At 44.7% G+C, this 27,259-nt stretch overlaps 1 protein-coding gene across 1 annotated transcript in view; it reads left to right on the top strand.

Annotated features, from left to right (window-relative positions):
• Positions 1 to 25,351, top strand: part of dgkza (diacylglycerol kinase, zeta a) — a 118,804-nt gene extending 93,453 nt beyond the window's left edge. The window contains exons 24-28 of the mRNA XM_056301116.1: positions 18,681 to 18,747; positions 20,729 to 20,769; positions 21,737 to 21,879; positions 24,519 to 24,593; positions 25,345 to 25,351. Of these exons, the coding sequence (XP_056157091.1) occupies positions 18,681 to 18,747; positions 20,729 to 20,769; positions 21,737 to 21,879; positions 24,519 to 24,593; positions 25,345 to 25,351 (333 nt within the window). The remainder of the gene's footprint in view (positions 1 to 18,680; positions 18,748 to 20,728; positions 20,770 to 21,736; positions 21,880 to 24,518; positions 24,594 to 25,344) is intronic.
• Positions 25,352 to 27,259: the final 1,908 nt, after the last annotated feature.

Below are 27,259 nucleotides of genomic sequence, written 5' to 3'. Positions count from 1 at the left end.
CTCCCATGGAAGTCCAACGCAACCGGACATGCAGACTCACACTTCCCCTGCCCCACCTGCCCCACCTGCCTCAGCAGGAGCAGCTGCTGAATTATCAGTGGAGTCAGGGGAGGCTCCGACAAATATATACACTACCGTTCAAAAGTTTGGGATCACCCAAACAATTTTGTGTTTTCCATGAAAAGTCACACTTATTCACCACCATATGTTGTGAAATGAATAGAAAATAGAGTCAAGACATTGACAAGGTTAGAAATAATGATTTGTATTTGAAATAAGATTTTTTTTACATCAAACTTTGCTTTCGTCAAAGAATCCTCCATTTGCAGCAATTACAGCATTGCAGACCTTTGGCATTCTAGCTGTTAATTTGTTGAGGTAATCTGGAGAAATTGCGCCCCACGCTTCCAGAAGCAGCTCCCACAAGTTGGATTGGTTGGATGGGCACTTCTTTGAGCAGATTGAGTTTCTGGAGCAACACATTTGTGGGGTCAATTAAACGCTCAAAATGGCCAGAAAAAGAGAACTTTCATCTGAAACTCGACAGTCTATTCTTGTTCTTAGAAATGAAGGCTATTCCATGCGAGAAATTGCTAAGAAATTGAAGATTTCCTACACCGGTGTGTACTACTCCCTTCAGAGGACAGCACAAACAGGCTCTAACCAGAGTAGAAAAAGAAGTGGGAGGCCGCGTTGCACAACTGAGCAAGAAGATAAGTACATTAGAGTCTCTAGTTTGAGAAACAGACGCCTCACAGGTCCCCAACTGGCATCTTCATTAAATAGTACCTGTTAGAGCCTGTTTGTGCTGTCCTCTGAAGGGAGTAGTACACACCGGTGTAGGAAATCTTCAATTTCTTAGCAATTTCTCGCATGGAATAGCCTTCATTTCTAAGAACAAGAATAGACTGTCGAGTTTCAGATGAAAGTTCTCTTTTTCTGGCCATTTTGAGCGTTTAATTGACCCCACAAATGTGATGCTCCAGAAACTCAATCTGCTCAAAGAAGTGCCCATCCAACCAATCCAACTTGTGGGAGCTGCTTCTGGAAGCGTGGGGTGCAATTTCTCCAGATTACCTCAACAAATTAACAGCTAGAATGCCAAAGGTCTGCAATGCTGTAATTGCTGCAAATGGAGGATTCTTTGACGAAAGCAAAGTTTGATGTAAAAAAAATCTTATTTCAAATACAAATCATTATTTCTAACCTTGTCAATGTCTTGACTCTATTTTCTATTCATTTCACAACATATGGTGGTGAATAAGTGTGACTTTTCATGGAAAACACAAAATTGTTTGGGTGATCCCAAACTTTTGAACGGTAGTGTATGCACTCACAAACTGTTGTCAGACAGAAAAGAGGTTGTTTCCCTGTGTCCCCGGTAGGCATGGTGCACTGTAGGCTGTTGTGTGTGTGTATGTGTGTGTGTGTGTGTGGTGTGTGTGTGTGTGTGTGGTGTGTGTGTGCGCTTAATTCATGCTAGATATATGCACCAGTCTTGAAGCATGATGCGTTGGTAATGTGGTGTCATTTTGTCTGCATATGTGTGTGTGTGTGTGTGTGTGTGTGTGTGTGTGTGTGTTATGTATTTGTGTCTGGTTGTACATGGTGTAATTCTGTTGGTTTTGAACTCCTCAAATACAAAACTTGTTCATCTGCGTGGGTGTGTGTTTGTTTAAAACTGTGCATGTATGTGTATGTGTGTGTGTGCATGTGTGTAGGCGTTGCATGTTGAGTCATCGTAAGTGCTCAGAGCAGTCGGTGTGGACTTGAACTTGTGTGTCGACGTCCAAAAGTTTGGGTGCTCGCCGATGTGCATTTAGCAGCTTGTTTTGTCTGTTGCACAAAACAAAAGTTCTGTGGATTTGGCGTCGGGGTGGCGTAGCGGTCTATTCTGCTGCCTACCAACATGGGGATCGCTGGTTCGAATCCCATGTTACCGCCGGCTTGATCGTGCGTCCCTGCAGACACAATTGGCCGTGTCTGCGGGTAGGAAGCTGGATATGTGTATGAGTCCTGGTCGCTGCACTAGCGCCTCCTCTGGTCGGTCGGGGCGCCTGTTCGGAGAGGAGGAGGGAATAGCGTGATCCTCCAACACGCTACATCCCCCTGGTGAAAGTCCACTGTCAGGTGAAAAGAAGTGGCCGGTGACTCCACATGTATGGGAGGAGGCATGTGGTAGTCTGCAGCCCCCCTGGATCAGCAGAGGGGGTGGAGCAGAGACCGGGACGGCTCAGAGGAGTGGGGTAATTGGCCAAGTACAACAGGGGAGAAAAAGGGAGAGGGGGGGAAAAAACATTAAAAAGTTCTCTGGGCAGCAGGTGGTGCAGTGGTTAGCGCGGTTGCCTCACAGCAAGAAGGTCCTGGGTTCGAGCCCCGGGGTCGTCCAACCTTGGGGGGTCGTCCTGTGTGGGGTTTGCATGTTCTCCTCGTGTCTGCGTGGGTTTCCTCCGGGGGCTCCGGATTCCTGCCACAGTCCAAAGACTTGTAGGTCAGGTGACTCACCCGTACTAATTTGTCTCGAGGTGGGAATGTGTGTGTGTGTGGGTGTTGGTGGGTGTGTGTGGGTGGGTGGGTGGGTGTGTGTGTTCTGTATGACTTGTGTGTTCTGTATGACTGGTGTGTGTGTTCTGTATGACTGGTGTGTGTGTTCTGTATGACTGGTGTGTGTGTTCTGTATGACTGGTGTGTGTGTTCTGTATGACTTGTGTGTGTTCTGTATGACTGGTGTGTGTGTTCTGTATGACTTGTGTGTGTTCTGTATGACTGGTGTGTGTGTTCTGTATGACTTGTGTGTGTGTGTTCTGTATGACTTGTGTGTGTTCTGTGTGACTTGTGTGTGTTCTGTGTGACTTGTGTGTGTGTTCTGTATGACTTGTGTGTGTTCTGTATGACTTGTGTGTGTGTTCTGTATGACTTGTGTGTGTGTTCTGTATGACTGGTGTGTGCTCTGTATGACTTGTGTGTGTGTGTTCTGTATGACTGGTGTGTGTTCTGTATGACTTGTGTGTGTTCTGTATGACTGGTGTGTGTGTTCTGTATGACTTGTGTTTGTGTTCTGTATGACTTGTGTGTGTGTTCTGTATGACTGGTGTGTGTGTTCTGTATGACTTGTGTGTGTGTGTGTTCTGTATGACTGGTGTGTGTGTTCTGTATGACTTGTGTGTGTTCTGTATGACTGGTGTGTGTGTTCTGTATGACTTGTGTGTGTTCTGTATGACTGGTGTGTGTGTTCTGTATGACTTGTGTGTGTGTTCTGTATGACTGGTGTGTGTGTTCTGTATGACTTGTGTGTGTGTTCTGTATGACTGGTGTGTGTGTTCTGTATGACTTGTGTGTGTGTTCTGTATGACTTGTGTGTGTTCTGTGTGACTTGTGTGTGTTCTGTGTGACTTGTGTGTGTGTTCTGTATGACTTGTGTGTGTTCTGTATGACTTGTGTGTGTGTTCTGTATGACTTGTGTGTGTGTTCTGTATGACTGGTGTGTGTTCTGTATGACTTGTGTGTGTGTGTTCTGTATGACTGGTGTGTGTTCTGTATGACTTGTGTGTGTTCTGTATGACTTGTGTGTGTGTTCTGTATGACTGGTGTGTGTTCTGTATGACTGGTGTGTGTGTGTTCTGTATGACTTGTGTGTGCTCTGTATGACTTGTGTGTGTTCTGTATGACTTGTGTGTGTTCTGTATGACTTGTGTGTGTTCTGTATGACTTGTGTGTGTGTTCTGTATGACTGGTGTGTGTTCTGTACGACTTGTGTGTGTGTGTGTTCTGTATGACTTGTGTGTGTGTTCTGTATGACTGGTGTGTGTTCTGTATGACTTGTGTGTGTGTGTTCTGTATGACTTGTGTGTGTTCTGTATGACTTGTGTGTGTGTTCTGTATGACTGGTGTGTGTTCTGTATGACTGGTGTGTGTGTGTTCTGTATGACTGGTGTGTGTGTTCTGTATGACTGGTGTGTGTGTTCTGTATGACTTGTGTGTGTTCTGTATGACTGGTGTGTGTGTTCTGTATGACTTGTGTGTGTTCTGTATGACTGGTGTGTGTGTTCTGTATGACTTGTGTGTGTGTGTTCTGTATGACTTGTGTGTGTTCTGTGTGACTTGTGTGTGTTCTGTGTGACTTGTGTGTGTGTTCTGTATGACTTGTGTGTGTTCTGTATGACTTGTGTGTGTGTTCTGTATGACTTGTGTGTGTGTTCTGTATGACTGGTGTGTGCTCTGTATGACTTGTGTGTGTGTGTTCTGTATGACTGGTGTGTGTTCTGTATGACTTGTGTGTGTTCTGTATGACTGGTGTGTGTGTTCTGTATGACTTGTGTTTGTGTTCTGTATGACTTGTGTGTGTGTTCTGTATGACTGGTGTGTGTGTTCTGTATGACTTGTGTGTGTGTGTGTTCTGTATGACTGGTGTGTGTGTTCTGTATGACTTGTGTGTGTTCTGTATGACTGGTGTGTGTGTTCTGTATGACTTGTGTGTGTTCTGTATGACTGGTGTGTGTGTTCTGTATGACTTGTGTGTGTGTTCTGTATGACTGGTGTGTGTGTTCTGTATGACTTGTGTGTGTGTTCTGTATGACTGGTGTGTGTGTTCTGTATGACTTGTGTGTGTGTTCTGTATGACTTGTGTGTGTTCTGTGTGACTTGTGTGTGTTCTGTGTGACTTGTGTGTGTGTTCTGTATGACTTGTGTGTGTTCTGTATGACTTGTGTGTGTGTTCTGTATGACTTGTGTGTGTGTTCTGTATGACTGGTGTGTGTTCTGTATGACTTGTGTGTGTGTGTTCTGTATGACTGGTGTGTGTTCTGTATGACTTGTGTGTGTTCTGTATGACTTGTGTGTGTGTTCTGTATGACTGGTGTGTGTTCTGTATGACTGGTGTGTGTGTGTTCTGTATGACTTGTGTGTGCTCTGTATGACTTGTGTGTGTTCTGTATGACTTGTGTGTGTTCTGTATGACTTGTGTGTGTTCTGTATGACTTGTGTGTGTGTTCTGTATGACTGGTGTGTGTTCTGTACGACTTGTGTGTGTGTGTGTTCTGTATGACTTGTGTGTGTGTTCTGTATGACTGGTGTGTGTTCTGTATGACTTGTGTGTGTGTGTTCTGTATGACTTGTGTGTGTTCTGTATGACTTGTGTGTGTGTTCTGTATGACTGGTGTGTGTTCTGTATGACTGGTGTGTGTGTGTTCTGTATGACTGGTGTGTGTTCTGTATGACTTGTGTGTGTTCTGTATGACTTGTGTGTGTGTGTGTGTGTGTGTGTGTGCTCTGTATGACTGGTGTGTGTTCTGTATGACTGGTGTGTGTTCTGTATGACTTGTGTGTGTGTTCAGTATGACTTGTGTGTGTGTGTGTTCTGTATGACTGGTGTGTGTTCTGTATGACTGGTGTGTGTTCTGTATGACTGGTGTGTGTTCTGTGTGACTTGTGTGTGTGTGTGTTCTGTATGACTGGTGTGTGTTCTGTATGACTTGTGTGTGTGTGTGTGTTCTGTATGACTTGTGTGTGTTCTGTGTGACTTGTGTGTGTGTGTGTTCTGTATGACTTGTGTGTGTGTGTGTTCTGTATGACTGGTGTGTGTGTGTGTTCTGTATGACTTGTGTGTGTGTGTGTTCTGTATGACTGGTGTGTGTTCTGTGTGACGTGTGTGTGTGTTCTGTATGACTTGTGTGTGTGTTCTGTGTGACTTGTGTGTGTGTTCTGTATGACTTGTGTGTGTGTGTGTTCTGTATGACTGGTGTGTGTTCTGTATGACTTGTGTGTGTGTTCTGTATGACTTGTGTGTGTGTTTTGTATGACTTGTGTGTGTGTGTTCTTTATGACTTGTGTGTGTTCTGTATGACTGGTGTGTGTGTTTTGTATGACTTGTGTGTGTGTGTGTGTTCTGTATGACTGGTGTGTGTGTGTTCTGTATGACTGGTGTGTGTTCTGTGTGACTTGTGTGTGTGTGTTCTGTATGACTTGTGTGTGTGTTCTGTATGACTTGTGTGTGTGTGTGTGGTCTGTATTACTGGTGTGTGTGTGTGTTCTGTATGACTTGTGTGTGTGTGTGTTCTGTATGACTTGTGTGTGTTCTGTATGACTTGTGTGTGTGTTCTGTATGACTTGTGTGTGTTCTGTATGACTTGTGTGTGTGTGTGTGTTCTGTATGACTGGTGTGTGTGTGTGTTCTGTATGACTTGTGTGTGTGTGTGTTCTGTATGACTGGTGTGTGTTCTGTATGACTTGTGTGTGTGTGTGTTCTGTATGACTGGTGTGTGTTCTGTATGACTGGTGTGTGTTCTGTATGACTTGTGTGTGTGTGTGTTCTGTATGACTGGTGTGTGTTCTGTGTGACTTGTGTGTGTGTTCTGTATGACTTGTGTGTGTGTTCTGTATGACTTGTGTGTGTGTTCTGTATGACTGGTGTGTGTGTTCTGTATGACTGGTGTGTGTGTGTTCTGTATGACGTGTGTGTGTTCTGTATGACTGGTGTGTGTTCTGTATGACTTGTGTGTGTGTTCTGTATGACTTGTGTGTGTGTGTGTTCTGTATTACTGGTGTGTGTTCTGTATGACTTGTGTGTGTGTGTGTTCTGTGTGACTTGTGTGTGTGTGTGTGTTCTGTATGACTTGTGTGTGTGTGTGTTCTGTATGACTTGTGTGTGTGTGTGTTCTGTATGACTTGTGTGTGTGTTCTGTATGACTTGTGTGTGTTCTGTATGACTTGTGTGTGTGTTCTGTATGACTGGTGTGTGTGTGTGTGTTCTGTATGACTTGTGTGTGTGTGTGTTCTGTGTGACTTGTGTGTGTGTTCTGTATGACTGGTGTGTGTGTGTGTTCTGTATGACTGGTGTGTGTGTGTGTTCTGTATGACTTGTGTGTGTGTTCTGTATGACTTGTGTGTGTGTGTGTTCTGTATGACTGGTGTGTGTGTGTGTTCTGTATGACTTGTGTGTGTGTGTGTTCTGTATGACTTGTGTGTGTGTGTGTTCTGTATGACTTGTGTGTGTGTGTGTTCTGTATGACTTGTGTGTGTGTGTGTTCTGTATGACTTGTGTGTGTGTGTGTTCTGTATGACTTGTGTGTGTGTTCTGTATTTGTGCAGGTACACACACCGCCATAACGTGGTGCAGCAGCAGCGAGGGCAGATCCAGCTGGTCTTGGTGTGGCTCCTCTTGGCAGTCACTTGCTCTGCTTGGGGTTTGTTAAAAGCGTCCCAGAAAGGGAGTCGGAGCCCTTCTGTTCTGCTGAATCTGGGTCGCAGAGCGCCTCTTAGAGGCGACGGTGCCACGGGCCTCGTCTGCTGGACTGGCCGTCCCGTCCGTCGCTCATCAGAACCCCTCTGACGTGTTCCTGTTCTTTCCCAAACATTTTTTGTTTTGGGCTCTGAATGAAACGAAAAGTGGAGTCGGGGGCGAGTGGGGCGGGGGCGAGTGGGGCGGGGGCGAGTGAGGCGGGGGCGAGTGAGGCGGGGCTGAGTGGGGCGGGGGCGAGTGGGGCGGGGGCGAGTGAGGCGGGGCTGAGTGGGGTGGGGGCGAGTGGGGCGGGGCTGAGTGGGGCGGGGGCGAGTGGGGCGAGGCTGAGTGGGGCGGGGGCGAGTGGGGCGGGGCTGAGTGGGGCGGGGGCGAGTGAGGCGAGGCTGAGTGGGGCGGGGGCGAGTGGGGCGGGGCTGAGTGGGGCGGGGCTGAGTGTGAAGTAAGAGAGATGAGAGAGGCACTTAGGCTCACGCAGACTTCCTGTCTGCATGCTGGGCAGAAAGTCCCCCTGAGTTGTTGTCGTGGTTTGGTCCTTCTCTCAGTGTGCACGTGGAGTCTCTTATTAGTACACCATGTTGTACTTACTGTGACTGATCATCCTGCTAGGTTTTAAAAGGTTTACCCCTTTTTCCTCCCCAATTGGTCTTGGCCAATTACCCCACACTTCAAGTCACCCCGGTCTCTGCTCCACCCCCTCTGCCGATCCGGGAGGGCTGCAGACTACCACATGCCTCCTCCCATACATGTGGAGTCGCCAGCCGCTTCTTTTCACCTGACAGTGAGGAGTTTCACCAGGGGGGTGTAGAACGTGGGAGGATCACGCTATCCCCCCAAGTTCCCCCTCCCCCCCGAACAGACGCCCCGACCGACCAGAGGAGGCGCTAGTGCAGCGACCAGGACATATACCCACATCCAGCTTCCCACCCGCAGACACGGCCAATTGTGTCCATCGGAATCCCCGACCAAGCCGGGGGTAACACGGGGATTCGAACTGCCGATCCTCGTGGTGGTAGGCAATGGAATAGACCGCTACGCTACCTGGACACCCTCATCCTGCTACTTTAAGAATGAGTTTAAGACTTTAAGGTCCTTGCAGTGGAATGAGATTAATGGTTCAACTTTTTTTCTTCTTCGTGAAGTGATGAAGTGATGAAGTGATGAAGTGATGAAGTGATGACTTCTCCCTGATTTCCCATGGTTTCATATGGAACATGGACGGCTGGATGTGGTGTGGCGTCTCTGTGCTGGCTCCTTACATACAACTGATGCTCTGGCTCGTTTTGACCCAAGACATTTAATGCAATGGGTAAAGCAAAAGAGCAGCAGGGCTACGGTGACGCAGTGGTTAGCCCTGTCGCCTCACTGCAAGAAGGCCTTGGGTTCGAACTCCGGGGTTGTCCAGCCTTGGGGGGCTCAGCCCAGGTCGTCCTCTGTGTGGAGTTTGCCTGTTCTCCCCTCTGTCGTGGGTTTTCTCCGGGTGGTCCAGTTTCCCCCACCATCAAAAAGACATGCATGTTAGGGTTAATACTCCTATCTGTGCCCCTGAGCAAGGCAGGGAAAGACAAACTGGAGTTGGTCCCGGGGCGCTGCATGGCGGCTGCCCACTGCTCCTAGCTACACAGCTAGGGTGGTTAAATGCAGAGTGTAATTTCCCTACGGGGATCATTAAAGTATCTCAAAATCAAAAAGAAAGAAAAAAAAATCAAAAGCAACATGTCTTTAAGTCAGGATGCTTAGATATGTTTAAGTCAGAGAACGTATCGCACTCCTACGAACACACTGCTGAGTTAAACACAACAATAAGACATCAGGGTGGAGATACCTGTTGAGTTAAACACAACAATAAGACATCAGGGTGGAGATACCTGTTGAGTTAAACACAACAATAAGACATCAGGGTGGAGATACCTGTTGAGTGAAACACAGTAATAAGACATCAGGATTCTGTTATTAATTATCCCTCCACTTCTTTTTTTGAACCTGATGTCTAGCTGTCCGAAAAAGGTGGGGAATATCAGATCCCAAATCCAGCCTGACCCTTGCATTCCCCATGTTAATTCTGCCTCTTTTACCCAGTTTCAACCCATTACAGTTTCAGTGTTGGAGAATCCAGTCGCCCATATGAACTCCTCCTGCATCTTAAACACAGTAATAAGACTTCAGGGTGGAGATACCTGTTGAGTTAAACACAGTGATAAGACATCAGGGTGGAGATACCTGTTGAGTGAAACACAGTGATAAGACATCAAGGTGGAGATACCTGTTGAGTGAAACACAGTAATAAGACATCAGGATGGAGATACCTGTTGAGTGAAACACAGTAATAAGACATCAGGGTGGAGATACCTGTTGAGTTAAACACAGTAATAAGACATCTAGGTGGAGATACCTGTTGAGTTAAACACAGTAATAAGACATCAAGGTGGAGATACCTGTTGAGTTAAACACAGTAATAAGACATCAGGATGGAGATACCTGTTGAGTGAAACAGTAATAAGACATCAGGGTGGAGATACCTGTTGAGATAAACACAGTAATAAGACATCAGGGTGGAGATATCTGTTGAGTGAAACACAGTAATAAGACATCAGGGTGGAGATACCTGTTGAGTTAAACAGTAATTAGACATCAGGGTGGAGATACCTGTTGAGTTAAACACAGTAATTAGACATCAGGGTGGAGATACCTGTTGAGTTAAACACAGTAATAAGACATCAGGGTGGAGATACCTGTTGAGTTAAACACAGTAATAAGACATCAGGGTGGAGATACCTGTTGAGTTAAACACAGTAATAAGACATCAAGGTGGAGATACCTGTTGAGTTAAACACAGTAATAAGACGACAGGGTGGAGATACCTTTTGAGTTAAACACAGTAATAAGACATCAGGGTGGAGATACCTGTTGAGTTAAACACAGTAATAAGACATCAGGGTGGAGATACCTGTTGAGTGAAACACAGTAATAAGACATCAGGGTTGAGATACCTGTTGAGTGAAACACAGTAATAAGACATCAGGGTTGAGATACCTGTTGAGTGAAACACAGTAATAAGACATCAGGGTGGAGATACCTGTTGAGTGAAACACAGTAATAAGACATCAGGGTGGAGATACCTGTTGAGTTAAACACAGTAATAAGACATCAGGGTGGAGATACCTTTTGAGTTAAACACAGTAATAAGACATCAGGGTGGAGATACCTGTTGAGTTAAACACAGTAATAAGACATCAGGGTGGAGATACCTGTTGAGTGAAACACAGTAATAAGACATCAGGGTGGAGATACCTGTTGAGTTAAACACAGTAATAAGACTTCAGGGTGGAGATACCTGTTGAGTTAAACACAGTGATAAGACATCAGGGTGGAGATACCTGTTGAGTGAAACACAGTGATAAGACATCAAGGTGGAGATACCTGTTGAGTGAAACACAGTAATAAGACATCAGGATGGAGATACCTGTTGAGTGAAACACAGTAATAAGACATCAGGGTGGAGATACCTGTTGAGTTAAACACAGTAATAAGACATCTAGGTGGAGATACCTGTTGAGTTAAACACAGTAATAAGACATCAAGGTGGAGATACCTGTTGATTTAAACACAGTAATAAGACATCAGGATGGAGATACCTGTTGAGTGAAACAGTAATAAGACATCAGGGTGGAGATACCTGTTGAGATAAACACAGTAATAAGACATCAGGGTGGAGATATCTGTTGAGTGAAACACAGTAATAAGACATCAGGGTGGAGATACCTGTTGAGTTAAACACAGTAATAAGACATCAGGGTGGAGATATCTGTTGAGTGAAACACAGTAATAAGACATCAGGGTGGAGATACCTGTTGAGTTAAACACAGTAATAAGACTTCAAGGTGGAGATACCTGTTGAGTTAAACAGTAATAAGACATCAAGGTGGAGATACTTGTTGAGTTAAACACAGTAATAAGACTTCAAGGTGGAGATACCTGTTGAGTTAAACACAGTAATAAGACATCAGGGTGGAGATACCTGTTGAGTGAAACACAGTAATAAGACACCCAGGTGGAGATACCTGTTGAGTGAAACACAGTAATAAGACATCAGGGTGGAGATACCTTTTGAGTGAAACACAGTAATAAGACATCAGGGTGGAGATACCTGTTGAGTTAAACACAGTAATAAGACATCAAGGTGGAGATACCTGTTGAGTTAAACACAGTAATAAGACATCAGGGTGGAGATACCTGTTGAGTGAAACACAGTAATAAGACATCAGGGTGGAGATACCTGTTGAGTTAAACACAGTAATAAGACATCAAGGTGGAGATACCTATTGAGTTAAACACAGTAATAAGACATCAGGGTGGAGATACCTGTTGAGTGAAACACAGTACTAAGACATCAGGGTGGAGATACCTGTTGAGTTAAACACAGTAATAAGACTTCAGGGTGGAGATACCTGTTGAGTTAAACACAGTGATAAGACATCAGGGTGGAGATACCTGTTGAGTGAAACACAGTGATAAGACATCAAGGTGGAGATACCTGTTGAGTGAAACACAGTAATAAGACATCAGGATGGAGATACCTGTTGAGTGAAACAGTAATAAGACATCAGGGTGGAGATACCTGTTGAGTGAAACACAGTAATAAGACATCAAGGTGGAGATACCTGTTGAGTTAAACACAGTAATAAGACATCAAGGTGGAGATACCTGTTGAGTTAAACACAGTAATAAGACATCAAGGTGGAGATACCTGTTGAGTTAAACACAGTAATAAGACTTCAGGGTGGAGATACCTGTTGAGTTAAACACAGTAATAAGACATCAGGGTGGAGATACCTTTTGAGTTAAACACAGTAATAAGACATCAGGGTGGAGATACCTGTTGAGTTAAACACAGTAATAAGACTTCAGGGTGGAGATACCTGTTGAGTTAAACACAGTAATAAGACTTCAGGGTGGAGATACCTGTTGAGTTAAACACAGTAATAAGACTTCAGGGTGGAGATACCTGTTGAGTTAAACACAGTAATAAGACATCAAGGTGGAGATACCTGTTGAGTTAAACACAGTAATAAGACATCAGGGTGGAGATACCTGTTGAGTTAAACACAGTAATAAGACATCAGGGTGGAGATACCTGTTGAGTGAAACACAGTAATAAGACATCAGGGTGGAGATACCTGTTGCTGAACACAATGGGAACAGTTGGGGAAAAAAGAAGTCAGAACTTCACTGACAGCCTCTGAAGACGCCCCTGAAGAAATGTCTGGCCTTGGTTCTCTCTGAACTAGTAACAGGGATATCAGCAGTAGCTTGATGGTTTATACTTGTGCCTCAGGGCAGGAGAGTACTTACTGTCTGGGCACTATCCCAGACCTTCTAGATATGTTTACCCCAGATGTCAAACAAATTTTAAGTGAAATTTGAGGAAAGTCAAAACAATTGTAATGTGAATCTGGGAGCTTTCATTTGGTAGTTTTAAAGCTGAAGTCCATGACTTTTTGTTATTTTCTCAGTTTGGACTATAGAGTTAAGTCCATGATACTGTCATCTTTACCTTGGTCGGATACCCTCTGTAGTCTCTGTATACCTCTCTTGAATTGTTTTGACCGGGTAGGACCAACACTGGTGCAGTGGCAAATACGTCTGTGTTGGAAACAGTTCTAGCAGCAAAAAAAGACTGAAACGTGATGCCGATGTGGCCATGACATCAATATTACTGTACAACAGTGTTCCTATTTTAGTTTGTAATACATTAGACTGTCTTGTGTTAGCTTTTGTCCCAGGATCCATTTTTACAAGGGTGGGAACTGCTTACTGCTGAGCTGATGGCACGCCAGCCACCTTGTTTTAGTCCCAGAAAATCAGTGTCTGCAGGTCTGTTTCTCTCTGCCTCCTGCAAACAACTGTATCACAACACTGTTCTTCTATAATGCTGTCTGTCCAACTGGACCGCCACATCACTGCATTACAAATGGAGAAACTAAAGGCTTATGAATGGAGAACAGTTGCGGATTGCAGCTTTAAGTGAATAAAAACGCTCCTCGTGGGCATCCAGTTCCCAGCCGACGGTTTGTTTGTTTGCTGCTCGGCTTGCTTTTAACTTTTAATAGCTATCTATTAACAATTCATTGGGACCACCAGAATATTTTAATTGATTTTATGGTTTGCCTCTTATTATTTTATGTGATCATCGACTCCTGCACTGACTTTATTGTACTGAAGCCTCTGAATCTGTAGTGGTTATGTGGCTTGTTTTTAGCCTGTGGCTAAGCTAAGCAAAACAATAATGCCAACTTTGCCCTGTGAGGACTGTGTGCTACTCAAGAAAGTAAACAGAAAGAAGATCGTTGACCTTGAGTAGGATGTTTGATGGCATTCTGATTAACTGCATAAGAAATAGTCTCTTTTGATCAGCTTTATGAATGTTGCTTCTGGGCAGTCCACACGGATTGCCTTTCTCAGTGCAGCCATCCAGGACACAGTCCTGTGGAACCCCTCCACTTGTCCATGGCTTTCCTCCTGCTCGACACCTAACCACCAGTTGCCCTGGGCTGAAGTGGTGGTGTGCGGTTGCAAGAGAGATTCGGATGCAGCTGTCTCACCCTCTCACCTAAGCCTCTCCAACCGCTACGTGACACTGTCTTACGACAGTCCGGTCTACCCAGCTGATGTCCCTGCCGATCCAACTCATCCTGATCTGGAACCCTTGGCAAAAAAGCGCCTGCCGACACTGCAGCTCCCCCACCACTAGTTGCTAGCAGTATTCAGGTGGCTCACCATCCCAATGTGAAGCCAAAACAGCCCTCAATCCGGGTAATGACCTCCTCTTCCCGTCATAAGATACTGAAAGAGGCCATGACTAAATGCTGTCGAAGTCTTTCTTGCCCCGAGCCAATACGGAAATCCATTCTCAGAGATGATGTTGTTGCCTTGCCACAACACTCGCCTGCTCGGACACCCCATCCCTAGTTAGCAATTTCCCACTCTTCCCTCCTGGAAACTCAATTTCTGCCTATGGTGGCACCCCACAGTTCTGTTCCCCCCTGCTAGCTGCACCCAATGGCCTCATCTGTCATTAAACCTCACTGGGAGTTTTTCCTATACAGACTTATTAGATACTGGGTCTCTCATCCATGCGACATAGCTAATAGCAGAAACAATAACAACCAAATATCTGGAGGAAATATTTGCAATTTATGTCCTATTTTCTTTATTCCCGTTCCGTTTCACTCTGCTTTGACACCAAGCAGTTTTGACCTCTTGAATGTGAAATCTCTTGGTAACACTGGGTAGCACGGTGGCCCAGTGGTTAGCACTGATGCTTCACAGCAAGAAGGTCCTGGGTGCGGACCCTAGGCCGACCCAAGTCCTTTCTGTGTGGAGCATGTTCTGTCTGTGTCTGCGTGGGTTTCCTTTGGGTGCTCCGGTTTCCTCCCACCATCATGAAGACATTCATGTTAGGGTTAATACTCCTGTCTGTGTCCCTGACCAAGGCGATGGAAAGAAGAACTGGAGTTGGTCCCCGGGCGCTGCAGCTGCCCACTGCTCCTATACAATACAATGGGTTAAATGCCAAAAACAAATTTCATTGTAAGAATAAAATTCGTTGTGACAATACAATGACAAAATAAAGTGGTTTTCTATTCTTTTTCGTTATTTTCTAATAACTACTTTATCATTAATGATTTTGTTGTTTCCAATAATCTGGACATTTTTATGGCTGTCCCCAGGGGACACTGTTACCTTGTTTGAGGCTAGGCCACCTGATTTTGCATATTTTCATATTCTCAGGCCCTCTGGAACAGGGGGTGTCCTAGCTTTTTTTGATGCTAGGTCTTAAGTGCCATACCTAATTTCCCCTCGGGGATGAATAAAGTATTCTGATTCTGATTCTGGTTCTGATTCTCTTACTTTTGGAAATTGTATCTCCTTTGAGGTTTTAAGTTTCTTAATTACTGGCCCTTCCCCTTTACTCTGCATCTAATCTATAGGCCTCCCAATTCAGTTAGTTTTATTTCTGAGTTTTCTGAGCTTCTAGCCATTGCCATGCCTAAATATGACAGGGTGCTTATTCTTGGAGACTTTAATATTCCTGTATGTTGTCCTTCCCATTCCCTCACCTCACATCTTTTAGACTCTTATATAACCTCATTCAATCTGTTAAAGCTGGCCACATATTCCAAGGTCACATCTTAGACCTTGTGCTCTCATCTGTTTTCTCTTTCAAGTGTCTAATTCTGGTGGATATGCTTCTAACTGACCATAAAGCTGTTGTTTTTAAAGTTTGACTACAGCGCTCTATCCGTAGTCACCATGCTAAAACATGCTCTTGCATTTCCAGTGTTGGTTCTGCAGTTTAATTTTGTGATGCTTTTAATTCATCATCCTTTAATTCCACTATATCCTCTCTCAATCCAGATGCACTGTTAAATTCATTCAATGATCAGTGCCTATCCATCCTTGATCAAAGTGCACTGTTTAAAACTAGAAACCAAAAATTAAATAACATCCCCTGGCTGAACGATCACACACGAGCCCTTAATCGACTCTGTAGAAAATCCAAATGACAATGGAAGGTCAACAAGTCCGAAATACCACATAATACCTTTAAAAACCAAATGTTAATTTACCAGAAAGCAGTTAAGGATGCGAGACCAGCTTACTTCTCTGAATTGATATCTAGAAATAACCACATCTAGAAATAAAGTTCTCTTTAGGGTAATTGATTCTGTTATTAATTATCCCTCCACTTCTTTTTTTGAACCTGATGTCTAGCTGTCCGAAAAAGGTGGGGAATATCAGATCCCAAATCCAGCCTGACCCTTGCATTCCCCATGTTAATTCTGCCTCTTTTACCCAGTTTCAACCCATTACAGTTTCAGTGTTGGAGAATCCAGTCGCCCATATGAACTCCTCCTGCATCTTAGACATCATCCCCACTAAGCTGCTCAAGGTGGTATTTTCCACAGTTAGCACCGTTATTCTGCAAATTCTTAATAATTATCTGGCCTCTGTTCTTTTCCAGATATAGTTTTAAGCTTGCTTGGAGACATGGGTAGGCATCAAGGGCTCGGCACTTAGTTTAATACGCTCATACCTCTCCAAAAGAACCTTTTCTGTTATTCTGGGTAACTCTAATTCCTTGATGGCTCAGATGATTTGTGGTGTCCCTCAAGGCTCAGTTCTTGCCCCCTTTCTGTTTTCTATATACATGCTGTCTCTTGGTCAGGTTATTCAAAATCATGATGTGTTTTATCATTTTTATGCTGACGACCCTCAGTTTTACATGCCATAAATACCATTAGATCTTAGCAGCCTAGCAAATCTCACAACATGCCTCTCTATGACATTAAATCCTGGATGTCCCAAAATTTTCTTAAATTTACTGATAAGTCTGAGGTCATTCTGTTCATTCCCCCAAATTCCATCAGCCCTTTTGGTACCAATCTTGGTGGTCTGTCAAATAGTCTTAAGCAGGCTGCTAGGAATCTTGGGGTAATATTCAATATTAACCTTGGTTCTGATAACATCTTGTCCAGTCATGTTTTCCCCAGCTTAAGGTAATCTCTAAAATAGTAATTTTTATGAATTGCTGATCTACAAAAAGTTGTGCATGGCTTTATCTTTTCTCAGCCTGATTATTGCAACACACTTTACTCATCTCATCTCATCTTCAGCTGCTTTTCCGCAGTCAGGTCACAGTGGCAACAAGCTAAGTAGGGCGCTCCAGACGTCCCTCTCCCCAGCAATGCCCTCCAGCTCCTCCTGGGGATCCCAAGGCGTTCCCAGGCCAGATTGGACATGTAGTCCCTCCAGTGAGTTCTGGGTCTACCCCGGGGTCTCCTCCCAGTCGGCCGTGCCCGGTAAACCTCCAAAGGAAGGCGCCCAGGAGGCATCCTAATCAGATGCCCGAACCACCTCAACTGGCTCCTTTTGATGTGAAGGAGCAGCGGCTCTACTCCGATGTTCGAGCTTCTCATCCTATCTCTAAGGCTGAGCCCAGACACCCTACGGAGGAAACTAATTTCAGCCGCTTGTATCCGCAATCTCACCTTTTCGGTCACTACGTAAAGCTCATGACCGTAGGTGAGGGTTGGAACAAAGATTGACTGGTATCATGACTGGTATTCCAGCACCTTAGAGCAGACTTTCCCAGGGAGGCTGAGCAGTGTGATGCTCCGATAATTGGAGCACACCCTCTGGTCCCCTTTTTTAAATATGGGAACCACCACCCCAGTCTGCCACTCCACAGGTAGTGTCCCCAACGTTCACGTGACACTGAAGAGGTGTGTCAACCAAGACGGCCCAACAATGTTCAGAGCCTTCAGCATCTCAGGGCGAATCTCATCCACACCCGGCGCCTTGCCACTAAGGAGCTTTTTAATTACCTCAGAGACCTCTGCCAGGGATATGGATGGGTCTTCCCCTGAGTCTTCAGACTCTACCTCCTCCACTGAGGATGTGTTAGTCGGGTTCAGGAGCTCCTCAAAGTGTTCTTTCCACCGCTCGACAACATCCCCGGTCTGGGTCATCAGTTCCCCTCCCTGGCTGAATACAGCCTGAGTCAAGCCCTGCTTCCCGTTCCTCAGTTGCCGGATGGTTTGCCAGAAGTTCTTGAGGCCAACCAAAGTTCTCCTCCATAGCCGAGTTTTTTGCTTTCACGACCGCCGAAGCGGCAGCCCTTCTGGCCAGTGCTGCTTCAGGAGACCCCTGGGCCAACCAAGTCCAAAACACTTTACTCGTTTACTCAATATCATCAAAAACATTAAAAAGAATGCATGGAAAAGGAATTTTGAAGCCATAACTCCTTACACTTTCTCCATAAGAAGTAAGCACACAACTCATGCCATTTGCAGGATTTTTTTTTTTCTAATTTCAAATTTGGTTTCAAAGCTTGCATAAAATATAGTCTTTCTCTCTGAGCTGCTGGCTTCCACTGAGAGCTCTTCCCACACATGTGTTCTTGTGTCTATGGCTGTAGATCCTGCCATGCAGTCCTCTTCCACCCCTGTTCTCATAGACAAAGAGAAAGCATTTTCTTCCTTCATATCTGTTCATAACTGCTCAGGGTGGCGCTTGCCTTGGAGAAACATTCATTAAAAATTATAATGCACATTAAAATGAAATTGGCCAACATTGGATTCCAGAGATCAAATCAAATGCTCATCAAAAGTGGTTAGGATGGTAGGTGAATGTGGAACACTTTATCAGGATCACTTTTTTGTTACCTTGTATTCCTTTGGCACAGATTAGTGCCACTGAACCTGAGAAAATTTTTATGATACTTCTGTTTTTCAACATTTCTTCTCAGCTTGCTGATCTGCCCTGTCAAGTATGCTTAATAGATGACATAAATGAATGGATGGTTTTTCTTTCAGCATTTACAGGCACAACCATATTATGTAACTTATTCAGATTTTTTTTTTTCGGTTTGTCTTTCCATCAGGAGGAAGGGACCAAACCAAAAATCCTGTCTTCTCAGAGATTGTCTCCCAAGTGGTGCTTCCTTGACTGTAAGTACTATTATTCATGCTCATATCATTTCAGGTTTTTAATATTAGTGCTCGTTCATATTTCATTACAATCCCATCCAGACCCATGTAGCTCTTTCTTACTCCATCCTCCTCTTGAATCATGGTTCCTCAGCTCATTTTGCTCCTCTCTTCCCTGGTTTTTGGTCCCTGAGTTGACCTAAGGTGATTCACCTCTTTTGCTCCATAAAGTAATCTTTCTTGACAACTCTAAAAAAAAAGTAACACAGGGATAAAAGTCTTTGCTGAACATACACTTAAAAGCTTGTTAGATAAATTCCTCTTTAGTAGCTATTAATGATTTTTACTGAACCCCTGACAGATTTGCTTTCTTCCTAGCCTGGCTTTTTATCAGTGCTGGGCCAATTGCTACCCTTCATATAGACTTGAAGGGGGCAAAGTGCATCCTTAATTATACAGATAGTTCAACATTTTTAGCAAACCACATACTGGTCAATATCTGTTTTGACTGAGTCGATAAACTGATGTGTTCATCAACTGCTCTGTAAAAAGTGTTGATAAAAGTTACACAAAGAGTTTCATTCAGTCACTCAGGTACATATGCTTTCACCCACAAAAGGGAGGGTAGACAGAATTTTAAAACTCCATTACAATGAAATATTTAAAGCTGTATAGACATTTTAGACCAAGTCTATCCATTGGCTTGGCAGAAAGAGGTTTACTGACCCACTGCTCCCAATCCCTCTAGAATTCATCTAAAATACTCGCTACAGACTGAGATACTATTACCTAAATGTGAAGTACTGTCTTGAACTCGTTTTAAGAAAACAGGTTTTAGCATTCTGCCGAAGTCCTTTCATTGGTTCAGTTGTAGCACATACATGTTTGTAAATGCTGATACCAAGTCTGCATTCATTTCCTGGAACATTCTTTCTTGACATGTTCAGATCCCTATGATCACTTACGTACTGTTATGTACACTAGTGTCATCTAACCATCTGCCACCAGGAGCCGCATGGCTGCAGGTTGTCCATTAAGAAGCGGCCAAACCATTTGTGTGAGTTTTCTACCATGTAAAGGGGAAAAACCACCTCTGGCTATATTTAGATCGCCTGGCACAAGTGACCCAATTCAGATTTTTTTGCTCACATGTGACACGGATTGGACATGCGTTATGACCGTGTAACCAGGGGGAAAAAGCACAGGGAAATGGATATTTTCAGGTTTTGCAACCTTTGTAAAGTGTGTTGGGATGTTTGCTGCTTGTTATCAATTGTGTTTTGTAAGGTGTCCTTCAGTGCTTTGAAAGGCGCCCATAAATAAAATGCATTATTATTGTTATTATTATTATTATTTATTAAAAATGTTTTTAAAGCCAACAAGCTCTAGTTGTTCTATGCTTATTTACAAGAGAGCAATATAAACTAAATAATTACCTGTCCACAGCTGAGAAGGCACAACAACAACCCAAACGTTTGATTTTAGGTCGTCAGTGGCCTACATATTAAGATTTTTTTTAAGATTTACATTTTATTAGAGATTTAAATATTAAAAAGATTTAAGATTTAAACATTTACATTTTAAATGTAAATTTTAATTTTAAAGCTTTATTTATTTTTTTATTTTTTGTATTTTCAACTTTATTAGACAGTGTCAGGCAGACAGAATATGCGATGGAAAGAGGGGAGTATGACATGCAACAAAGGTCGCCAGCTGGAATCAAACTGGCGACGGTTGTGGCCGGCCATGTGGTGTGCGCTGTAACCATTCGGCTATGGAGGCGCAGTGCCTGACTTATTGTGAATGAGGAGGGGCTGGTGAAGGGTCTGTATTTCAGGTGGCACCGTACAGTACGACACTCGAGTCGTGAAAACCCAACAGCTTTTTAAGACGTATCGAGACTCAAATAGGGCCAGAATGTAAGATATGGAGTTGTCAGTCATGTTTTGTTTACAGCTGTAGTTGTGCTGTGTTTGATTCCCGACTGTTTTTCTTGCTTTAGGTACGACAGCAGATCGGTTCTACAGGATAGACCGAGCTCAGGTAAGTCTGTCTGAAGTAATGACGTGAAATGAATGTTGTAGTACCAAATAGAACATATCCACTGGTATGACGATACCTACAGATGAATTTTACAACAGCTCTGAAGTGGTTCTAGTTGACTTCACTGCACCTCCCGTACCACAAGCATGCAGGAAATTGGTTTATTTCAGAGAACATCATACTAATCTGGATTAAAGTTAAAAAACAAAAACAAACTCATTTTATGCCCATGTAGACATACCTATAGCGTACTCTGGATGAGACCGCAAGGGAAAGCCGTGTGTTATGTTCCTTTTTCTAAACGTTTTACAGTCACGTGTGCATACATACATACGTGAAGACACAAAAAAGACAAACTAAGTCTTTCTGGTAGATTATAACCAAACTACTTACTCCCTATCCATCATCTGTCTCCATCACTAGTTTGTACACTGGGGTGTCCGGGTGGCGTAGCAGTCTATTCCATTGCCTACCCCCACGAGATTGGCAGTTCGAATCCCTGTGTTACCCCCGGCTTGGTCGGGGATTCCTATGGACACAATTGGCCGTGTCTACGGGTGGGAAGCTGGATGTGGGTATGTGTCCTGGTCGCTGCACTAGCGCCTCCTCTGGTCGGTCGGGGCGTCTGTTCGGGGGGGAACTGGGGGGAACTGGGGGGAATAGCGTGATCCTCCCATGCGCTACATCCCCCTGGTGAAACTCCTCACTGTCAGGTGAAAAGAAGCGGCTGGTGACTCCACAAGTATGGGAGGAGGTATGTGGTAGTCTGCAGCCCTCCCCGGATCAGCAGAGGAGGTGGAGCAGCGACAGGGATGGCTCGGAAGAGTTGGGTAATGTGCCAAGTACAACTGGGGAGAAAAAAAGGGGGGGGGAATCCACACAAAAAAAAGCAACTCATTTTCATAATATGTTATTGTCTTGCATCAGAATGTCTTATTTGTATCACGAATATGTGTATGTCCATTAGGAACATCTCAACTATGTCTCGGAGATCTCCCAGGAGGAGCTCTTCATCTTGGACCCCGAGTTGGTGGTGATGGTGACTGTGGGTACCTCCCCGCCTGCTATGCCCGAACTGATTAACTCCGTCACCAACCAAGTAAACCAAAGGTATGTCACAATCTTTTCTTAGTGCATAGTCACAGTCGTCACAGTGCTGATGTCTGCGTGGGTTCGGTAGGGTTTGTTTATTTGTTGGGTCTGGCTCACTCAGCGAGGTAAATTCCCTCTCGCAGCAGGCTACCTCACAGTTGATTTATGTTCAGCCAGTCCTAGATGAGACGACTCCTGCTGCTTTGGTGTCCCAGGGTATTTGAACTGGAAAGGGCCTTTCATACCGAAACATGGTTTGTGCGGCTGCAGCCACAGATACCCTCATTAGATGCTGCCAAACCAAAAAAAACAAACAAACAAAAAAACAAGGAGTACTCTGATCGTGTTTTGATATTACAAGATTAATCACGTCATTCAACGTCTTCAAGGGAAACCTGTAAATATCCATGTCATGTGGAATAAAACCTGTCATGTTGTGGAGGCAAATGGACTCTGTATCCGGCTTTCATAGCTGGTTAACCTGCAACTTTCAGTCGCACCATGGTCTGCACACCTCATTTGAAATGTTCTTCCAGGTAATTTAGATTTTCCCCTGGTTTTCCTCCTCTTTTCTTGGTGTCTCTCTCGCTCTCTCTTGGTTTATGTCCGATGCCGTCGCTATATCACATAGTCAGTACAAAAGTACCACTAGATCAGATCACTGTTGTTGATGCACGATGCAAAACAGAGACAAGAAAAGCTTTGATAGTGCACGGCTGGAGCTTGAACACATCTTCAGCTGCTTCTCCGGGGTCGGGTCGCGGTGGCAGCAAGCTAAGTAGGGCACTCAAGATGTCCTTCTCCCCAGCAATGCCCTCCATCTGCTCCTGGGGGGATCCCAAGGCGTTCCCATTCCAGATTGGACATGTAGTCCCTCCAGCGAGTTCTGGGTCTACACCGGGGTCTCCTCCCAGTTGGCTGTACCCGGTAAACCTCCAAAGGAAGGCGCCCAGGAGGCATCCTAATTAGATGCCCGAACCACCTCAACTGGCTCCTTTCGATGCAAAGGAGCATCGAAAGTACTGCGGACCAATTTGCCTTGGGAGATCCTACCAGGGGCTATTGCCCCCGACAACACAGCTTGCAGGATCACCAGGACACACAAACCCCTCCACCACATTAAGGTGGTAATTCTTGGAGGGGGGAGCTTGAACAATCACCGTGAAATAACTAACATTATGACCGTTCTGCTTTGCGGGGTATTATTTCCAGGTGTTTGCCGTGGTCAGTAAAAGAAGTTTGCCACGCCTGAAACATTCCCTCAATATGAGCCAGAGTAGATAAGGTTAGGACAAGTTTCATTATTGTATTTTAACACAACATTGTACTGCATGAGGCATAGAGTATCTGAATCCAGACTATGAATGAAAAGAGGATGAATAGAATAAAAACATCATGTCTTGCAGCATAAACATAACAGTAAAACTAGAAATACTAGAACACGTTAATGAAGTCATAATTTACAGCAAAGACATGCTCATTGCACTGGTGTACCAAATAACAATAACTACCAAATAACATGTACCAAATAACAATATGTACCAAATAACATGTACCAAATAACAATAAGTACCAAATAACATGTACCAAATGACAATAAGTACCAAATAACATGTACCAAATAACAATACCAAATAACAATATGTACCAAGTAACAATAACTACCAAATAACATGTACCAAATGACAATAAGTACCAAATAACATGTACCAAATAACAATGAAGTACCAAATAACAATATGTACCAAATAACAGTATGTACCGAATAACATGTACCAAATAACAATATGTACCAAATAACAATATGTACCAAATAACAGTATGTACCGAATAACATGTACCAAATAACAATATGTACCAAATAGCAATTTGTACCAAAAAAAACATGTACCAAATAAAATTATATACCAAATAACAATATGTACCAAATAACAATATGTACCAAATAACAATATGTACCAAATAGCAATTTGTACCAAATAATATTACACTGGTGTACCAAATAACTATGTACCAAATAAGCAACTCAGGGCATTTGCAGCCACACAGAGGTTGGTACAGAAGATCTCTTAAAACCCTTCTGCTGCACTTTTGTGGGATGAGCTGGAGGCTGAAGGTGCTCAGTGACTACATACATCAGTAAGGTGTTGGCGGGTGGGGTGGAGGATGGAGGTGAAGGTGCTCAGTGACTACATACATCAGTAAGGTGTTGGCGGATGGGGTGGAGGACGGAGGTGAAGGTGCTCAGTGACTACATACATCAGTAAGGTGTTGGCGGGTGGGGTGGAGGATGGAGGTGAAGGTGCTCAGTGACTACATACATCAGTAAGGTGTTGGCGGGTGGGGTGGAGGACGGAGGTGAAGGTGCTCAGTGACTACATACATCAGTAAGGCGTTGGCGGGTGGGGTGGAGAATGGAGGTGAAGGTGCTCAGTGACTACATACATCAGTAAGGTGTTGGCGGGTGGGGTGGAGGATGGAGGTGAAGGTGCTCAGTGACTACATACATCAGTAAGGTGTTGGCGGGTGGGGTGGAGGATGGAGGTGAAGGTGCTCAGTGACTACATACATCAGTAAGGTGTTGGTGGGTGGGTGGAGGATGGAGGTGAACTCGTTCCTCTGCTACTCACTTACAGAGCTTGTCTTCTGTTGTTTAGTGAGAGCCCCTCCAGTGAGATGAATAACCAAGCTGCCTCCTCTTCCTCATCCTCATCCTCACACTCCAGTACCAGGTACACACACACACACATACACACACACACACACACACACACACACACACACACGGTGTGTTGTCAGAACACTGTACATGGTAATCTTTTACCTACTACTCCCTGTGTTCGGAGAGGGCGAGGGAGAGGATGTGAGGTTGTGTGACTGACAGTGTGTGTAGTGTGTGTGTACTGTGTGTGTATTGTGTGACGTTGTGTTACTCTAGTCTCTACAGGCCACACTGACATCGAGGGGCCCAGTGTGTAGGTTTGGGAATACATGAATATTCACCATGTTTCACCTTTCCAAGAGGAGTGCCAACGGAGCTGCCACTCTGTGTGTGTGTGTGTGTGTGTGTGTGTGTGTGTGTGTGTGTGTGTGTGTGTGTGTGTGTGTGTGTGTGTTGTCTATGAGAGCATGCATGAGCAAGAAGGAAAGTGAGACCGTGTGGGTAACAGTTTTTGCTGCGTGCCTAAATAAGAAATCCCTTTAAACTTAATTACACACACACACACACACACACACGCACACACGCACACACGCACACACACACACACACACACACACACACATGGCTGCACACTGTCAATTCCCACCTATGGGACTGGTGTGAAAGTAGCTGCGACATTAGAGAGAGTTTGTGAAGGATTAGGATAAGCTGTGTGTGTGTGTGTGTGTGTGTGTGTGTGTGTGTGTGTGTGTGTGTGTGTGTGTGTGTGTGTGTGTGTGTGTGTTTGTGTGTTTGTCTTTTAATGCTCCTTCTCTTGTCAGAAACTGAAACTGTCAGAGCGAGAGACCTTCAAACTACTTGTGTAATTTTGATAAATTCAGTGAAACACAGTAAACACAGCAAGAGATGTATTATTTATTTATTTATTTGTTTAGTTTTATTTGTTTTTATTTTTATTTGGTTTAAACTAGACTTTAACTCCGGTCAGACAGGACCCCAATTAAATGTTGTGTAGTATTCCGTTTAGTGAGAGTAATACTTTTTATTTTGTGGGGGGGGGGTTTCCCCCCTTTTTCTCCCCAATTGTATTCGGCCAATTACCCCACTCTCTGCTCCACCCCCTCTGCTGATCCAGGGAGGGCTGCAGACTACCACATGCCTCCTCCCATACATGTGGAATCACCAGCTGCCTCTTTTCACCTGACAGTGAGGAGTTTCACCAGGGGGACGTAGCGCGTGGGAGGATCACGCTATTCCCCCCAGTTCCCCCTCCCCCCCGAACAGGCGCCCGGACCGACCAGAGGAGGCGCTAGTGCAGTGATCTGGACACATACCCACATCCGGCTCCCCACCCGCAGACATGGCCAACTTTAGGGACGCCCGACCAAGCCGGGGGTAACATGGGGATTCGAACCGGTGATCTCCATGTTGGTAGGCAACAGGATAGACCACTACGCTGCCCAGAGGCCTCGAGAGTAATAGTTTTAGTCAATATGTTAACTTGAATGAGTGGTTTACAAAGAATCTTCCAAAATAATTAATAAACTAGCTAACTAGCTGACTTGTGGTTTGCTGATTAACTCATTAACTGATCAGCTGCAGTATCTGGCCACCTGACCAACCAAACGACTCGCTGTCCACCTCGCTGATTCCTTTCTAAAGGACTGGCTGACCAGTTAGCTGGGCAGGCAAAAAACACTCAGTATCAAAGGTTCCAGAGACTCCGCGGTGCTCACAGGACCAACATACATGTCTTCAGCTTGCATGTACCAATGATCCCAAGAGCTATGCCGTCTGGAGCTTGGCTCCTGGTAGGGTCACCCAAGGCGGATAGGTCAAGGGGGAGGTTCCAGATGAAGCGTGATCCAACAAAGACCTCAACGGTGGAACTGATGGAAGATGTCTCCAGGTCACAACGGCAGTGAAGGTGGCTGTAGGCTGCAACAGAATGTGGTCCCCAATGGTCTTGGTTCTCCGTGCCATTGGACTCTGGACACCCCTTGCCAAGGACCGTGTGGTGGCTGCAGGAGCATCAGCCACTCCACGTAAAACGCTGTCATACACAGCCGTCCTCCCATTATGTAGCTCCAGGATCAGCCTCTACACCCACCTGAAGACCCACAGAGACCCAGAGGGAGGACGGTCATACTCGACCCCGATTGACCAGCGATGATACCCTATAACCTCCATACAGTGCTCTTGAAACAACGTACGATGACCTTTTCACCTCCATAGGCTATGATGCACATTACCTGTTTTTAAACCGAATGTACAATACAAATGCACAATTGCAAATACACACACACACACCTGCTGTATACTGGTTACAAATTATTGCTGTTATTGTTGTGGTTGTAACATAGCTATATGTCTTCTCCTGGAGCTCCACCTTGCCGTGGTGGAGAAGCTTGCATGTACCAATGATCCCAAGAGCTATGCCGTCCAGAGCTTGGCTCCTGATAGGGTCGCCCAAGGCGGATAAGTCAAGGGGGGGTTCCAGACGAACCGTGATCCAACAAAGACCTCAACGGTGGAACTGGCAGAAGACAATGCCAGTGAAGGTGGGTGAAGGCTGCAACAGAGGGTGGTCCCCAATCATCTTGGTTCTCCATGCCATTGGACTCTGGACACCCCCTGCCAAGGACCGTGTGGTGGCTGCAGGCAGATCAGACACTAGATGTAAAAAGCTGTCACGGGCAAGTGTCCTCCCATTATGTGGCTCCAGGATCGGCCTCT

This window comes from Lampris incognitus, chromosome 21 (assembly GCF_029633865.1).
Source record: "Lampris incognitus isolate fLamInc1 chromosome 21, fLamInc1.hap2, whole genome shotgun sequence".
Taxonomy (NCBI): domain Eukaryota; kingdom Metazoa; phylum Chordata; class Actinopteri; order Lampriformes; family Lampridae; genus Lampris; species Lampris incognitus.
Note: the sequence above shows the minus strand (reverse complement) of the source record. Positions and strands in the feature narration are given on the sequence as shown.